Source organism: Takifugu rubripes, chromosome 9 (assembly GCF_901000725.2).
Source record: "Takifugu rubripes chromosome 9, fTakRub1.2, whole genome shotgun sequence".
NCBI classification, from domain to species: domain Eukaryota; kingdom Metazoa; phylum Chordata; class Actinopteri; order Tetraodontiformes; family Tetraodontidae; genus Takifugu; species Takifugu rubripes.
The window spans coordinates 14,432,822-14,450,746 of NC_042293.1; the positions used below are offsets into that span (position 1 = coordinate 14,432,822).

General features: G+C 49.7%; 2 protein-coding genes and 1 long non-coding RNA gene across 3 annotated transcripts; 1 reads left to right on the top strand and 2 right to left on the bottom strand.

Annotated features, from left to right (window-relative positions):
• Positions 1-954: 954 nt before the first annotated feature.
• Positions 955-12,237, top strand: LOC101070518 (potassium/sodium hyperpolarization-activated cyclic nucleotide-gated channel 3-like). Its single transcript, XM_029841408.1, has 8 exons — positions 955-2,017; positions 4,877-5,300; positions 5,701-5,862; positions 6,178-6,396; positions 6,936-7,082; positions 7,455-7,695; positions 8,445-8,609; positions 8,712-12,237. Exons 1-8 carry the CDS (start codon positions 1,395-1,397, stop codon positions 10,229-10,231), a joined length of 3,501 nt encoding a protein of 1,166 aa, XP_029697268.1. The 5' UTR covers positions 955-1,394; the 3' UTR covers positions 10,232-12,237.
• Positions 2,935-5,291, bottom strand: LOC115250972 (uncharacterized). The gene is made up of 3 exons (XR_003889500.1): positions 5,154-5,291; positions 4,895-5,072; positions 2,935-4,829 (listed from the first exon to the last, which is right to left on the bottom strand). It is a non-coding gene; the product is annotated as an uncharacterized lncRNA (long non-coding RNA).
• pkmb (pyruvate kinase M1/2b) lies at positions 11,933-16,775 on the bottom strand. The gene is given in 11 exon segments (NM_001032558.1): positions 11,933-12,378; positions 12,469-12,650; positions 13,043-13,209; positions 13,466-13,618; positions 13,713-13,863; positions 13,936-14,206; positions 14,284-14,470; positions 14,557-14,688; positions 15,527-15,618; positions 15,874-16,050; positions 16,744-16,775. Coding segments are annotated over 10 exon segments (1,593 nt in total). The 5' UTR covers positions 16,025-16,050; positions 16,744-16,775; the 3' UTR covers positions 11,933-12,271.
• Between the last annotated feature and the right edge of the window lie 1,150 nt (positions 16,776-17,925).

The window sequence follows — 17,925 nt, forward strand, 5'->3', positions numbered from 1 at the left end:
CCAAATCACCCCCCCCAACTGAAGCAACGTGGAAAAGTTTCAATGTGGTAGTTCGACAGATGGACAGAAGAGGGCGCCAGAATCAAAGAGCTGGCCCACGCGACTGGACATTTAAACCTCTTTAAACTATCTGGACTGTTTCAGATCTGAAGACTAGAATGATGTGATCAAAAGATTGATCTTTTGATTTGGAGCTTTTATTTGGACGCTTCTTAATTTATATCACAATTAGTGTGAAGTCAAGTGTGTATAGGGCTCTTTTTTATGGAGCCCTATTGAGGACCAATTCACTGTTTTCCACAGTGATGGGATTTTATCTGTCCACTAATTAAAGTAAACAACTACACTTCTGTGTAGAACAATTGAAAGAATGTGAAAATTAAATGGATTTTCAGTCAAATTCAGCAATAGAGCAGCGTTTTTCTGACATCTTTAACAAAATAGGGTTACAATGAAAGCACACTGGACGTGAAATACGTGAATATATTCGTTGTTTTCATGGTTTATCGGAAAAATAAAGTAGAGCAAAACTTTTAATTATTATTTCACAAGATGAAGAATGGCTGTTCATTAGCAGCAGTCCTAAGCGAAAGAGGAGCTGTTTAATTAAATGTTGCAACTAAACGATCCACGTCATTAGCAGGGTCTTGGGGAAAATCAGCTTTCGTCACCCTTTAAAATTCTGAGGCGAGGTTCGGAGAAGCACAGAGAGCTGCCAGCACCTTCACCACATTCATGAAGAGATGACTTCTCTCAGGATTCAGCCGGGAGAGTTTTAAGGACAACCAATCCCTCTTTTCCACTTAAATCTTTCATGCCGTTCTTCTTGATCTGAACAACCTTTGTTCTTGGGTCAGCTCTTTTCCAACCACTAAACCCGTCCTGTCAGCAGGTTCTGTTGGCCAGGTGGGTCAAGCGCATGTGCCAATCCGGCTCCAATGGCATCCCGGCAGATTAGCCCCATCAATACAAGGCGTTGGGGTGGTGGAGCCGCGATGGCAGCGACCTCTGCGTGCAGCTGCCGGCTGCGTGCGTGTGTCATCACCTTGCACTGACAGAGAGCTCAGATATTTTGGGGGAGGTGGGGACGGTGTTTTGTCATTGAGGCGCTCAGCAGCAGCAGCATCAGCATCAGCATCAGCAGCAGCTTCTCCCACTCCGGCTCGTCCGACGCCAGGCACGATGCTCTCCTAAACACGCGGCGAGGTCACCCGTTTCCACACGCTTCTGCTGGTTCTGGAGACACCTCGATGTTTGGACCGGGGGGTAGGAGCACGTCCCAAGTGTCAAAGATCCAACCTGTCCTGCAGATGCGCCGTCACAGCGTTGCCTCCGGCGGCACTCCGAGTGTGTGAGGTTTATGATTCATCCCTCTGCTTCTCATTTCTTTAGAAATGGAAAGATTCCAGTCTTCCATGCGCAAGCGGCTCTACAGCTTGCCGCAAGACATTGGACAGAAACCCTTCGTGGTTGATGAAGGAGACAGCGGCGACAAGGACACTAAGAGGAAAAGTATTCGGCTAAAACATTTGTCCTCCCTGTCTCCTGCAAGCAGTTGCAGGAGCATCGAGGAGGCCACCGTGAAGACCAACTTGAACGGGGACTGCCGTTTTTTCCGGGGCAGCATCTCTTCCATCACCGGGAGGCATCCTCCCGGGTCGGACCCGGCAGAGCAGCAGCGTCTCATCCCCGGGGCTGACGTGGGTGTCAGCGAGAGTTTTGAGGAGGGTCCCGCCGCCCAGCAGCGCGCAACGTGCGGGCTGAGTGGCGCAACCGGGCAGGCGTCTGCGTTTGACCAGTCGGGTTTCATCAAGCTGGAGGGCACGGAGCAGATCATACCCGAGGATGACCGGCTGTACCAAGCCGGCTTCATGCACCGGCAGTTCGGGGCGATGCTCCAACCGGGAGTCAACAAGTTCTCCCTGCGGATGCTGGGGAGTGAAAGGGCCGTGGAGCACGAGAGAGAACGCGTAAAGTCTGCTGGCTTCTGGATAATCCACCCATACAGTGATTTTAGGTAATCTGAAAGACCTACAGCAGTGGCGTGCAGAGCCCGTCGCACATTTTAGGCTTCCCCCCCATTTTAAATGTAAATATGACTGAAGATTGTAGACAAAGGATGGGGCCAGTTTAACCCTGACAGCACCATCCAATGCACCACTATAAACACTTGGTGCAGAATAAGCTGGACACAACTTTGACTGATATTTAGCTTTGCATGTCGAAATGGAGTCGGGTTTTTTGCCCCTCACATTTGATGAGACTTGGCTGCATAAAAATCCTCTTATAACACACAATGGCAGCCATATTATAGCACATAGAATGTAAATATAAGCCCCTCTTTTGCTTGGCCTAGAAAAGTGTGTGTAGGAGATTTAATTCTTGTAAACATGCAGCGGAGATATAGAATATAGAAAAGTGTAAGAGAGGCTTACCATGGCACCCATGCTTTATCACACATGCATCTTTATTTCATTTCTGCGTGCGTGCACATCATCAGCATCAAAACCCTCTGTTTAGCACAACCACCGAGGGATTTTCATGACATTTAACCTTCAGGCTGCCTGTCATCATATTTTCACTGGGCATCTGAATGCTGCTACATATCACCGGACTTATCCCCCCCCCACTCATCTGAATTACACTTTTTTTAAAATTATTTTTAATGTAATTTAGCTTGGGAAGTGGATTATGGAGAGTGCAGCATGGGCCTGGAAATGGGGTAATCACAATAGGGTAACATGAACAGTGGAGATATTAGAAGCACACATCAGTGGAGATTATACTGTACAATTAGTCTAATGGAGCAGAGATGGTGTGGACACGGAGGAGATCCACCACAACACACCAAACACTCACACGAGAGCGAGCGAGCGAGCGGGAGGGAGGGAGGGAGGGAGAGATTGAAATAAAACGATGCGAGGAATCAGGACATCCAGATGTTAACTTTGAGTTTGATGGGACGTGTCATAACGTTGTGCTGTGTCGGGTCACACGCTGTCTGATTTTGGCCTCTCGGAACGAGCGCTTTATCCCGTTTTATGTTACAGGTGTAGACCTTTGCACCATTAAAAGGTATCTGGGTCATTTTTGGCTTACTGGTGCATGCGTACTAATCCAGAAAAGAGTCCACCTGACCCACTGCTGACTGCTGACTGAACTCGGCGCCGCGTCTCCTCCTAGCTTCTGTCTTTTATTAAAGCGCTCTGTGGACCCAACATCAGACGTGCTGCACCCACACGCTGCACAAATATGGTTAATATGATTGCTGCTTGGCCTGAAACACACTACAGGTGTGTATTAAGCCACTGGGCTGCATGCAGGCTGCTGGGCTTCAGCTGTGCTCTGCAGTGAGAGATAAGTATCTCCAGTACAAATGTGATCCCCTTTTCAGCTGTCCTGATTGATCTAAGCTCCTTTCACCGTTTTAAGCCTTTTTGTGTTCACTTTGGTTGTAACCCACCGCTCTTTGTGCTGCTGTGCTCTTTAGCGATGTCACACTTTGACCCACATAGTGCAAGATTCCACTCCAGACGCGCTGAGGTCCCGAGATGTCACAGTTGTCTGCCGATGGTAACGCCAGATTACACGTCTTCCCGCTCTGCCAACGAGCAAGACGGCCTCCCGGGGTCGGCGGTAATGCACCGTCTCACCGACCATTTTTTGTGCCCCAGCTGTTCTGCAGCGTCGCGACGTGTGCAAAGCAGTAATGCTAACTACTCAACATCTGGCTGATGGGGGGCTGACTTCAGGAGATGACATGGATTCCCAGGAGATAACGGTGGATTTAGTTACTGAGGGGAAGTGCAATTAGGACCAGTGTGTCAGCACAATGACAGCGGAGCGCAAATGCTTTGTTTGGCAGAGGACAGCAGAAAGCCGATTACGACAAATGGCCACTCTGTGCTCATCGGGCTCTTTTTTGATGTCCTGTGAAGGTCTGGAAGAAAGTTTGCAGGACTAGCTCAGGTGTCTTTGTGCTTCCTGTCTTCACACAGTCAGTAAAAGAGAGTTCCTTCTATTTCTATTCTTGTTGTTCACCAGATTGCTGATGTCAAGTACTTTGGATCTTGTTTTAACGTTTGGGCACCCGTTCTCCGGTTAACCTTCTCCATAGCTCGTCCGACCTTGTCTTGGCAGGGGTGCTGCAGTGTGCTCCAGCGGTCAGGGGGTGACAGCAGGAATGCTGGACGCTCCGTCTGGCCATCAAACACACATCTAGAAGCCCTTTACTGCTGCTATTTGGCTCCATTTACAGTCACCTGATTGCATTTTCATAGCAACCTCGTCCTAAAGGTAGAAACTCTGTCACCATTTTACTGTATTTACAGTCAGAGAAAAGGAGTTCAAGCAAGCTGCTTAGCTGATGTTGTCATTCCACCAGCGCTTCTGCTCTCAGCTCCGATTTAGAGACGTCTTTGCAGTTTAAATCTACCAAGTCGTGTAAATCAATATTCCCTTCCCGAGCAATTCCGATGACTTCCAGGAAGTGAAGCACAGGTTTAGAGAGCCATTGTTCTTCCATCATCCGTGTGTTGCTTTATGCTCGTCCGCGTCCCGGCTGCACATTTGGTGCTGAAACCACCGACAGGGCTCTCATTAACAAACGGACCATGGATGAATGTGCATCTAAGCTCCTCTTATATAGCTTTAAATATGCAGCACACTCTCAGAATGCCCCCACGCTGCACCAGGAGTGAGACTCCTTCATGAGGTCTACTCTCTTCCAGGGGTGTTGAGATCAATCATGAGCCGTCACTGCTTCGCTACGAACAGGGAAGTTCAAGGCTTGTCACGCCCTCCTGTGCTCCGTTGACTTATTTCCAGGTCTGAAACGATAAATAAATGGATTAATAAATAACAGTGATCCGTCTAGGTTCTACTGGGACCTCACCATGCTGCTGCTGATGGTGGGAAACCTCATCATCATCCCTGTGGGCATCACCTTCTTCAAGGACGAGCACACGCCGCCCTGGATCGTCTTCAACGTGGTCTCCGACACCTTCTTCCTCATGGACCTGGTCCTCAACTTCCGAACGGGCATCGTGAAGGAGGACAACACGGAGATCATCCTGGATCCACAGAAGATCAAGATCAAGTACCTGAAGAGCTGGTTCATGGTGGATTTCATCTCCTCCATTCCCGTGGATTACATCTTCCTCATCGTGGAGACGCGCATCAACTCGGACTTCTACAAGACGGCCCGGGCGCTGAGGATCGTCCGCTTCACCAAGATCCTCAGCCTGCTGCGCCTGCTGCGCCTGTCCAGGCTCATTCGCTACATCCACCAGTGGGAAGAGGTAAACCCTGCAGGAAAAGCTCCACCAGCACAGAATCATTTTCAGCCATTTGCTAAACAAATAACCACATTTTAAAGCTACACGCTTCATTTGTGCAGCTTTAGTTTGGTTTCAAACCTACTTATTACAACATGTTTGGCTGCATTATCCTATTGTTTCAATTCAAAGTCAAGCGGCCGTCCCTGCAGGCCCAATATGTTCTCACAGATGGTTACGCAACAGTGAATCAGCCTCTGGTGGCCTACAGAAGATTAAGAACAATGTGGTCTCTCATATATCTGTACACGGAATCTACTGTATATTTCAAATCCTCTGATCGCATGACAGATCGCATGTTCCAGCTTTATTCACAAAGAGACGGCCGTTTGTTTCAGCCCATTAATTATGATGTTTCCAACAGGTTTTCCATATGACCTACGACCTGGCCAGCGCCATGGTGCGCATCATGAATCTGATAGGGATGATGCTGCTGCTGTGTCACTGGGATGGCTGCCTGCAGTTCCTGGTTCCCATGCTGCAGGACTTCCCCCCCGACTGCTGGGTCACCAGAAACAAGATGGTGGTAGGTGGATTAGTCATCAGTCAGCAGCCAAATATGTGCACAGGCGGGCATTCTTGCTGTGGCGGAGAAGTTTTTAACCTTAAAATAGTTTCTTTTGTACATCTGAGTAAAGTCAACCCCCACACACATTTAAACGGCCTATTATATTGTATAAATCAAAAGTTTGATGTGTGAATGATTGTCAGTACGCACCGTGAATCCATGCTGAGTAAGGTAGCCATCTCCCGCTGACTCGATGGGCATTGTGAGCATCTCGAACACGCGGTCAGACGCTAGAAGCTCCAGATATCGAGCAACCCTCTGTTCCTCCTGCAGAACGACACTTGGGGTCAGCAGTACTCCTACGCCCTTTTCAAGGCCATGAGCCACATGCTGTGCATCGGCTACGGCCTGTACCCCCCCATCGGCATGGCTGACGTGTGGCTCACCATCCTCAGCATGATCGTGGGCGCCACCTGCTTCGCCATGTTTGTGGGACACGCGACTGCACTCATTCAGTCTCTGGACTCCTGCAGGAGGCAGTACCAGGAAAAGGTGGGTGGTTGCTTTGGTTGGGGGACTTTTAGGAAGGTGAGCAGCCAAACTTTACTCTAGAATCAGTAAATCACAGTAAAATAGCACATTTTGTTTCATCGCGTTACGGAGAGAATCGGACAAATACAACAATGTCAACAAGAAACAAAATCCCTTTAAATGAGGGAGCAAAGTGCACCAGATCTTTGGGCTGGATGGCTGATTGAAATCAAGCTAAAAAGGGACGCAGCCCACTGCTTCTCTGGCAGAGAGCACCGCTGAAGGACACAGCAGTTAATGTTATTAGCCGGCGCCTGCGGAGCACAACTGTATTTGTCAGATGGGACAGAATGACAGCGTCGCTCTGTGGACAGGTCTCACAGATGGCCTGACAGTGGACTGTTAAAATAATGAGACACATTATCGGCCACCTCTGAGCCAACACATCAATCAGATTAAAATCTTTGGCTTGACGTGACTTTGCCCGTGGTTCTTGTGCGCGTTTGACGCTCGTCCAGTTAGACCCACGTGCAGAACCTGTGCTGTTGTGCCTTTCACAGTACAAACAGGTGGAGCAGTACATGTCCTTCCATAAGCTCCCCGCCGACATGCGTCAGAGAATCCACGAGTACTACGAGCACCGCTACCAGGGCAAGATGTTCGACGAGGAGAGCATCCTGGAGGAACTCAATGAGCCACTGAGAGAGGTCAGAGACTCTTCGGTGCTTGGAGGCCACGCAGTTCACCTAATGACTTTTGGTTTTATTCACAGTGAAGGACCAAATTTTCGAAATTTGCCATCAAATGACTTCATCCCTTTAATCTCCTTACAGCTGCATCAACAACTGTGTTATAATCCCTTTATAAATGGCTTTAGTAAGTATTTGCTGCTTAAGTATGGGAAATCGGGAACAACTGTGTGATAAATAGACCTGAGAAGCTGTCGTCCAACTAAAAAATGGTTTAAATCTAATTCACTTTTTCAACCTGCCTCATTTAACGTTGATCCAACCTGACGCGTGAGGGACAGTGCACCAAGCCACCAACAACAGCAGACGCATGTCTCTGCTCTGCTGCAGGAGATCATCAACTTCAACTGTCGGAAGCTGGTGGCCTCCATGCCCCTGTTCGCCAACGCCGATCCAAACTTCGTCACCTCCATGCTCACCAAACTGCGCTTCGAGGTCTTCCAGCCGGGCGACTACATAATCAGAGAGGGAACGATCGGGAAAAAGATGTACTTCATCCAGCACGGCGTCGTCAGCGTCCTGACCAAGAGCAGCAAAGACACTAAGCTGTCTGATGGCTCTTATTTTGGAGGTAACATCTGTGAACAGCCAGATGTGGCTGCTGCGCGCTCATACGCTCTGCTACTGCATGTGAACATATATGACGGGAGAAGTAAGAACGTGATTTATTTTGATATATTTTGCTCTGGCACTCAGCAGATTAAACTCGCTGACTATTACAGCTGGAAAAAAAATGGTCCACATCATCTCCTTAAAAGGGCTGCGAACTCAGCGGGGCCAAGCTTTGTGATCTTTGTTTTTATCTGTGGGGGTTTTCCCCCTTTTGTTAACACCGCATTTAAAAGCCAAAATCCAAATCTAAAAAAAAAAAGAGGAGCCATTTGTTGCTGCCGTCGCTCCACTTTTCATCCGTGAGGAAAAGTGAAACCTCATCTCCTGTGGAGATTCTGTCTCAACCTGTAATATTTGAGCTTAAGCACAGCCCAAGAGAAGCAATTCAGGGATTGAAATCGAGGCCAAAACATCTTTAAAATTAGTGGATCAAATAAAATATGCCCGACAGAGTGAGAGCGCGTGTGTGTGTGCCGATCCTCAACATGTCTGCCCTGCTTTTTAATGGCGCATTATTTTATTTTTCTGATCTGGCACAGCAGATGAGGTCAGGACAAACTGTAAGCTGCAGAAATTGCATTAAGTGCTCCATCTGTGGGGTTCAGAGCCACCGGCCCGTTCCTGCTTTATCACTGCTTTTTTCCCCATTTATTCAACTTTTCTGTTTCACTAATAATCTCCCGTGTGATTGTTTCCCCACATTTGCAGAGATCTGCCTGCTGACCCGAGGCAGGCGAACGGCCAGCGTGCGTGCGGACAACTACTGCCGGCTGTACTCGCTGTCGGTGGACAACTTCAACGAGGTGCTGGAGGAGTACCCGATGATGAGGCGGGCCTTTGAGACCGTGGCTCTGGACCGCCTGGACCGCATTGGTAAGCGCTTGTTTTACATTCATATTCATCGTTATTGAAGTCAAATAATCAAAATGCTTAAATGGGAACTAACCTTAAATCGGTGTCATCTTGTCTTAACAGGGAAGAGGAATTCAGTTCTGCAGCACAAAGTTCAGCATCACCAAAGTTCTGGAACACTGAACCTCCAAGAGAGCGAGATCATCCAAAGAATAGTGCAGCACGACCGCGACATGGCGCAGTGCACGCAGCTGATCCAGACCAGCTTGAACCCTTCCTCTGGCCCCCCATCACCCACCCCCATCATCTGGACGCCGCTGGTCCAGGCTCCGCTCCAGGCGGCGGCCGCCACCACTCCGCTGGCTCTGGCCCTGGCCCACCAAACCCAGCTCCCGCCTATCCTCTTCCACCATCCTGTGGTATCGACGTCCTTGAAAGATCCCGCCGCGCACCCAAAGAGAGTTTATGTTGGGGCGAACAGCTGTGGGTCTGGGCCGGGTTCCCCCATCTGCTCTAGTAAAGTCAGGACTGTGCTGGAGACGCCCACGCTGGCGTCCCTGAGGACGCCTCAGCTCTCGGCCGGGGCTGTGTCGCCCACACCAGTGTCACAGCCCATCTTCACCAGCAGCCTGCAGCCTCTGGGCCTCCAGCCTCCGCACCCCCCACAGCCTCTCCACACCGGCATGGCCTCGGTCTTCCCCATCAGCCACACCACTGTCTCCTACGCCCGCCCCGCCCAGCCCTCCTCTCAGCCTTTCCACGGTGCTACGCCCACCCCGCCGCTCTCAGTCGGGCTGCTGCAACAGGGGTTTCCGGGGAGGCTTGTCAGCAGATTCCCAGCGCCGTCTGCCTCCACCATCAGCCCTCTCATCTCCGGCTCAGTTGGCCCCATTCTGAACCATCTGCAGCAGACCACGCAGCAGTGGGGGTACAGTCACGACAGGTCGAACAGGACGTCCAGTGGCCCCAACCTGCCACACTTTCCCCTGATCTGCAGCCCCCTGTCGCCCGGCAGCTGTACCCAGCCGGGGCTCCCGGGTGCGGCGGGGGCGGCGGCCTCTCTGGCGCAGCACAGCCTCGCGGGGCTCCAGTCTGGATTCCTGCCTCAGGTCCTGCCTGAGCACTCAGCTCTCGCCTCCTTGGCTCAATATGGCTCTGCCGATGCCTCGCCCTGCTACACGCCCCCGGTGCACAGTCCCAGCCTACAGAGCCCCGTGAGGGGGAGGACAGTGCCCCCCTCTGAGCTCCCCAGAGCTGTGGGCTCTCAGAGCCCTGTAATCACCACCGCCCCGTGCTCCGCCAGGGTGTCTGGTATACCCACGAAGAAGGTGGAGACCACGGGAGACATCTTTACCAAGGAAATAAAGACCATCTCAGGCTCCCACAGTTCTATACACCAGGACAGGCCTGTGTCCACAAGTGTCCCCTCAGAAGGCAGTCTGGGTCCATCAGGAAGCTTCTTTCCCTCTGTCGAGAGCAGCAAACCCTACAGCCCCCTGCCAGGACCAGCCCCACCCTTCAGTTGGACAGATTCTGGGCCTGAAACCCAGAACCAGTCTGTTGTCGTCCACCCTCCACAAACTGAAGCTGCTAAGTTTCCGGAGGCTGAACACAGAGAGGCCGACCATCCCGATGACCCGTGAGCGTCACGCGTCCCCTCTGTTGACGCCTGGACGGCGTCTCCTCCTCTCTACCGTTTAAGCTACGGTTAGATGATAGAGTAGGAGGCTGTGCTGCTTTCAGCAGAATGGAGGGCGGTGGTTTATTTTTATAGCAAAGTGAAGGAATTCTGGGTAATACAGGACACTGTTTTTTTTTTCTACTTGCTACTGAATCTTTAATAGTAGTAAACCTGTTAATGCACCTTCTCCTGTGACTGAATAGGAATATTTATTTCCACGCCATTCTGTGTAAACTTTTATCTTTATCCGTTTAAGTGGACATTTGTAACCGGTTATACGACCGAAACCAAAATGAATTGTTCCTTTTAATGCTTACCCCGGTTACCTGTAAAGACTTCAGCTGCAGGAAGGTTTGAGCACTTTTGCCCACTTTAGCGATCACCTCAGGCGATGGTCTGATGACGCCATGTCTTCCGTGACAGTTTCAGCAATATTGCACACCTGAAAGGGTCAAATCAGATCACTGTCCAAGCGTCTGATGTAATGAATGTACTGTTGGTGGGTGGGAGCAGTGAAATGATTCTATTTTTTAAGGTACTGAGGGCTTTCTGTGGAACGCTGGGAACCACATAAGCGTGTTTTGCCCCTCTGGCCCGTGCTGAAGCGCACAAACCGGTGCCAGCTCATTTCAGACTGGCACCAGTTCCTGAGCCATGGTTTGTGTGCTGTCAGCACACTATGCACCAATCATTGTTCTTTTTTAAACGGGTGTACGACGATACTGTTCTGTTTTCAGGTAAAACAGGAGCAAAATGATAAAACCTGTGGATAACCAGGCCCCCGTGAAACCAGCAATGCACTAAGACTGATCAGACACCAGCCAAAGGGCTAAAGGGCGGTTTCACGGGCAGGTGCAGAACACCATCGGATCACATGCTGCATATTTACCTCTTTTACTTTACTGGGTTTGAGTGTAAAATTCAGCGACCGCTGCTCTTTGATGCTAAGCTAAAGCAATTTAGCAATGTCACTTTTTAAAAATTGTGTTTGGATCATCCGTCTCCGGACCTGCGGTGCAGACGGCCTTCCAGCCAGCAGTCCTGACCCTCCTCAGACCCCCGCCAGCCGCTGGGCTTCCCCGTTCCGGTTCTCCATCCCTGCTCCTCCACATCACCTGCAGGAGGCGTCAGCTCGGACTGAGATTACTTTGAGTGCATTTATGTCAAAAGGAGTGAGCAGGAGAGGAGCCACTGGCTCCTAGTTCTGTTTCATTTTGCTGCCTTTTAAGCAACGGAGGATTTCATTTCCCATGTATGTTTGACATATATTATTTTATCTACAGTATGCAATAAAATACCACGGACACTGAGGCTCACTGCAGGCTGAGTTCTTTTCAAGAGCAAAGAGAAGGAGAATTAATCCGGATTATAAACTGAGAACTGCATGCTACCCTTTGGTGCCAACATTCAGAACAGCCAGATTATAATCTGCCAAATATGCAACTCTTTGAAAAGTATCTGTTCACGAAGGGATGGATTTCCAAGTAAACACAAATAATGAATTAGCGCTGCTGAGGATTTGATGAGGATTCTTTCCTTTACAGCCCCAGAAAGAGCCTTTTTCATTTTTCATTTCTACTACAATCACACACTAATAAACAACAACGATAAACAACACTAATAAACAACAGTTCCTTCTCAATAACAGAGCGACCAACACAGCTGATGGCAAAATTCCTTTAATGGGAGGAAACTGTCAGATCCTTTAGACAATTACACTCCGCGAGGTGATTCGGATCATTAAAAAGCATCAACAACCAGGGAAATTACGTAATTTGGAGGATTTCTGCTCTGGATTGAGCGAACCGAGCTGGCGCGCACGTGTCAGGAACGATTCCAGCAGAAGATTTTCAGTTCGGTCTCCGGCAGCAGGATTTCAGCATCAAATTGCACATATTGATGACAGGGATCGGGCAGTGGCCGTCTTTTCTTTAATGTTTTTAGGGTTTCTAATGAGGATCCATGGGGGGGTTGAATGTTGCCTGTGTCCTTTTGATGAGGTTCAAGGCACCAGCACAACCCTCACGGTGTTGGTGTAACCAGGACCGGGGCGCCAGCCGGTCACAACCAAGGCCACGTCGCCAGACTTGAGGAATTTGCGGTGCTTGCCTGCAGATCCATGAGAAAACCACAACGTCCCGTCAGAAAGGCCTCGCGCACGAGGGTAAAACCAGGGCGGGGATATTCACCGACACTCACCCACTTCCAGGGCGAAATTCACCCGCAAGTCAACGTCCTCGGCCCAGACGTCATTGGCAGGCTTGGTGTAGAGAACGGGGTAGATGCCGCGGTACAGGTGGGCCTGGCGGGCCGTCTGGCCACAGCGGGTGACAGCGATGATGGGTGCACGGGGTCTGTACCTCGACAGCATGTGAGCAGACCTGCAAGACCACCCAGTGTGTTAAAGGGGAGAAAACTGTTTCATTCCAACCTCTATGTGGACATTATTGTCATTGGCCGCTTAAATAATAATGATACATATTTGTCCAACACCTATTTGCATTAGAAACGTTATATAATAGCTTAAACTGCACTGTTGTCATTAGCAAAGGGTTGGTTCCTCCTGCCTCATGTGCTGTGGCGAGGAGCTCTTCAATGAGGAGGAATGAACATGGTGTTAAAATTAACTTGGAAAATGTCAGGGTTCAGATCTGGAAAGGTCAGGAGTGGAGAACGGCGCGGGCGCCGCCGAGGCCGGCGCACTTCATCTGTGCCGGGTGGCTCGGGTCAGGGGGGGAAGAGGAGTGCAGGAGGACCGATTCCGGACGCCCACCTGCCAGTCTTAGTGAGCACGATGATGGCACTGGCGCAGCACTTGAAGGAAGCCTCAACGGCGCCGATGGCGATGGTCTCCGTGGGGTCGCGGGTCAGATGAGTGATGCGGCGCAGCTCCTCGAACATCTGTCTGTGGAACATGGCGGCCTCTGCTTCACGGGCAATCTGGACGGATGGGGGGAAAAAAATGAAAACTTGGGCAGTTTGTGGGAGGTTTGGGTTTTTCAAAAACCAAAACGGGCTTCAGAGCCACTGCGGCCGCTTCCATACATGAACGAGACGCCAGGCGTGAAGCTAACAGCTAGCTGCTAATATGGGTTCGTTTCTATGGTGAACATGTTTCTGTGGTGAACACGTGCATCAGCTATGGTTCTAATTTCCTCACGGGTCCGTAGAGCGGACGAGGCCGTTAAGCTCTCACCATGTGCTGCGTGTGCACAGCCTCCAGCGGGTAGTCTCCCTTGGCTGTCTCACCGCTCAGCATGATGCAGTCGTTGCCATCCAACACGGCGTTGGCAACGTCGCTGGCTTCAGCTCGGGTTGGCCGAGGTTTTTTGGTCATACTCTCCAACATCTGAGGAGAAGTGAGACTTCCTGATCCTCACGTACATGACAAAAAACCCTTTATTGGGAGAATTGGGAATAAGGAAGGTCTTGTTCTGGCACACCTGTGTGGCACAGATGATGGGCTTGCCAACCCTGTTGCACTTGCCAGTCATCATTTTCTGGGCAAGGAAGACCTTCTCTGTTGGGATCTCAATACCCAGATCTCCACGGGCAACCATGATGCCGTCACTAGCCTCCAGGATCTCATCGAATCTGGCACGCAGGAGGGCAAATCGCCTTCAGCTAGATTCAGATCTGTGTATTCGGATCAGGGGATCCACTCACCTGCGCACGCCCTCGTGGTTCTCCAGCTTGCTAATGATCTTGATGTCCTTGCCCTTCTCACCCAGCACTTTCCTGACAGCGTGGACATCAGCAGCCTTACGGATGAAGGAGGCAAAGACCATGTCGACACCCTGTTCCACACCAAACTGCAGGTCCTTTACGTCCTTCTCGGACACGGCCGGCAGGTCGACGGCAGCTCCAGGCAGGTTGACGCCTTTCTTGCTGCCCAGCGTGCCGCCGTTGCCGATGGTACACATCAGGTAGTCGCTGCCTGAAGACAGACCGTGTTTAATTTGAAGGTCACGCAGGGCAGCAAATGGAGATGGAGACAGACGTCGGTGTGCTCACCAACTTCTTTGACCGTGAGGGTGATCAGACCATCATCAACATACACGTGGCTTCCAACCTGCACAACCTTTGTGATGTTCTTGTAGTCGAGCCACAGAATCTTCTCGTCACACTTCTCCATGTACTGGTCATCCAGCGTGATCTTGATCGTCTCGCCCTTCTTGAGCTCAACCTCAGCGGTACCACTCTAAGAGCAGAAGGTGAGACTCCGTTTACCCCTGAGGAAACAAGCAGCAGCCTCCCAGGATGCTTCCTGGGTCCCACACAACTTACTCCCTTGATGAGACCAGTTCTGATTTCTGGTCCCTTGGTGTCCAGAGCGATGGCCACAGGTCTGTAGTTGACAGATCCTGGCCCGAAACTCTCAGTGGCCTCCCGGACATTCTTGATGGTCTCGGCGTGATACTGTCAAAGAGGGTTAAAAATGTCTGTTTAATGTGACTGAGGGAACTTTTGAAAGATCTAAAACAAGCTGGGAGCAAACAGGTGGACACCTTCACTTCAGACCGTCACATACACACATTTAAGGCTCAGGAATGTCTGTGTTTGATAAACTTAACCAGACCTGGAAGCGTCTGTAAATAAGACAGTGTTGGCGTACTCCTGCTGCGGCACAGTTGACTCACAGAGGCCCTATTTATAGCTGAGCTGGCACCCAACATGCCAGCCACACAGAGGTCAAATCTATTTTGGCCCTCTGGATCAGTCCTGCATTCTTTTATTGTAATATCCTGGAAATACGATGATGGGTTTCATAACTCTGAAAGCCCGGTTGAAGCGCAGGCGAAGGCCCCCCCCCCAAAGAGTCGAGTTCTCCTGAAACATGCTGCCGTTAACCTTTAAGGACTACTGCGTGCGTTCAGACGACAGAGTTCACTCAGGTGTCCCCTGAAAAGGGTGAAGAGGCATGACTTTTAAAGGCGACAGGTCAAACGGAGGTGTTCCAGAGCACTGGCTACAAAGCCACCCTTACTGGCCCGATCCCAAGTTACACCAGCACACGGACGGCTGCTACAAGCACGCGGCTCACGTTACAGCAGGACACGAGAGTAATGTCAGAGGGAGGACTGCAAAGGGTAAACGCACCAGTCACTTTCAGAGGGTAACGGAACCTGTGCTGCACGGCCCAGTCTGGGTTCAGACCCTCCAACACGTCTCATGACCGGCGCGGCCAGGACGGCGTTTGAACGTAGCCTCCCGTGAGGTCGTCACCTGAGACCGAGCTGTGACGCTCCAAACTCACCTCGTGCGTGCCGTGCGAGAAGTTCATTCTCGCCACATTCATCCCAGACTTGATCATCTCTTTGGCCATTTCCACAGATCGGGACGCGGGTCCTGTTCAATTGTACGGAAAAACCCGTCACACATAAGCTCTGATAGTGTCGCGTCACGATCGGGGGCAAAGAACAAATATTCCTATATTGGATGTTACCATATATCAAGATATCAGAGGAAATAAACTGGGTGTTCTGTTTCCTGAGTTTCACTGTTTGGTGTTTTATTTGTAGTTGGTTGTAGTGACGATGCAACCGTAGGGCAGCAAATTGGACCTTAAAGTGAGGACGTGCAATGTTGGAAGCCCAGTCCTACCGATGGTGCAGACGATGCCGGTGTTGCGGGACACGGCGGGTTCAGAGTCGATGTCCAGCAGACACATGTGTTCGATGAAGGTGTCTGCGATCGCAGCGTGAAGCTGCTGCGTGTGGATGGCGGAGGAGCTCATATCCTTCGACTTCGACATGGCTGGATCCGGCTGCTGGAGAAGTCCTGTGAAGACACAGGGCACGAGGACGTTAGCGCAAACAACGAATGGAAAAACGGAGAAGCTCGCCCTCCGACAGGGAGTAACAGGGAGTCAAGAGCCTGTGAATACAGGAGTAACAACAACAGTATGGCTGAATGCATTCCCCCACATTCCTGCAGGCGTTTAGGTAAAAGATGACGACGGAGAGCCACTCGGCGTTTGGCTAACGTGTGGAATGGAACATGCATAGCAGATGTGATGTCAGTCACTGTGTGGAAACTTTGTGGGGGCACCAGTCCTCCCCACCTTTACCTAAAATAACACAGAAAGCCAAACACTTACACAGGGTTAGGAGCTCTTGCGCCACCGCAGATATGTTTCAATATTTCATTTATTGTTTATTCAGTTGGCACAGACGAGGATTAAACTGCACAAGAGAAGCTCTGACACCATAAAACTGTTAATTAAGCAGACTGTAAACGCACGAGAACTTCAGGGTTTTAGCTTTAAAACTGTGTTAAGGGGGCACATTAGTGAGAGACGTTCAGTTTCATTACAGTACAGCAAAATTAAAAACATATAGTTAACTGTAAATCTTTAAAGTGCTCCCTATTTCTATGATCTGATGATGTAAAAATACTTAAATTAAAAGTTTTCAGGATGGGACAGAATGACATACGTCAAACACAAGCAGACAGGTGTTTCCTTTGACTTACCAAGTGGGGAAAGTTGCAGGGACGAGGGCGCCACTGGTTTTACTGGGGACACGCTTTTTATTGCTCTCACTAACCGGAACTACTTTCCGGAGTGAAGCCCGGCCGGTGACACAGAATATAGGGCGCACGGCTAAAAAGACGATTGGCGGAAAAAGGAAGCATGTCCCACATATTCAGAGATATGTTTTAATATTTAAGACGGAATAATTAAATCTAGTATTCCATTACTGGTAATTACGGAGGGAGGACAGAGCGCAAGTGCGACTGTTGTTCGGCTGGCAGATAACAAAATCCTACGCATTCGAATTTGATCCTGTCACCAAACTGGGCTGCAAAACCAGAAGGTCTTTAAATAAATGCACATAAAATCAAAGTTTTTTTTTAAAAATTTTTTAAAAAAGGTATTATTTTCTGCCAGGGACTTTAATTTGCTAAAACGTTGTGTATGGTCCCTTATGTTATGCAAAATTACATTTATCTCACACCATCCCTGCAGTGTAACATTAATATGTTCCATGTGGATGCTGGAGGTCTGATAAATTACACAATTTGGGGCGCTAAGTTATTCCAGTATTTTAATCAATGAAATGCTGGAGTTTTTGGTTTGGTTTATTTGTAGCAATGACAATAAAATGTATATTCTACTCTAAATATGAGCTCCAAATGCAAGATTAAGTGTGCCGATTACCAAACTCCTCCACGCATTGAAAGTCACAGATTATGAATGATGATTGTGCCACTTTTGAGGAGACGAGGACCGTTTTATTCCCATTTAATTTGCTCTAACGCCGAATCTGTGAGCCACATATGGCTGACATTAACTGACATCCTTTTCATGTTTATTCTTCCTTTAATGCACGACACAAAAGATTTTTCTCACCTGTCAAAACACTTGACATATCACGAGTCTCTCGCTTATGTCGGCAGACAGACGCGCGCGGAGGTGCGCCAGGCCTCTAGAGGGCGCCAGATTTATTCCAGACACGAGCGAGCTGTCAGTCTGGCTAAACTAAACTCTAAACTCTTTTTTTCCCCTCATCCATCGGTAAAGATGCGTTTGTCCTTTATGTCTCTTTAAAACACGTGGCTATAGGAGCAATAGTTGTGTCCCCGCAGGCTCGGGTCCCAACATCCCAGCGGGATTCTAACAGGACGCTGCTGATTGGTGCAAACTTGCCTCCA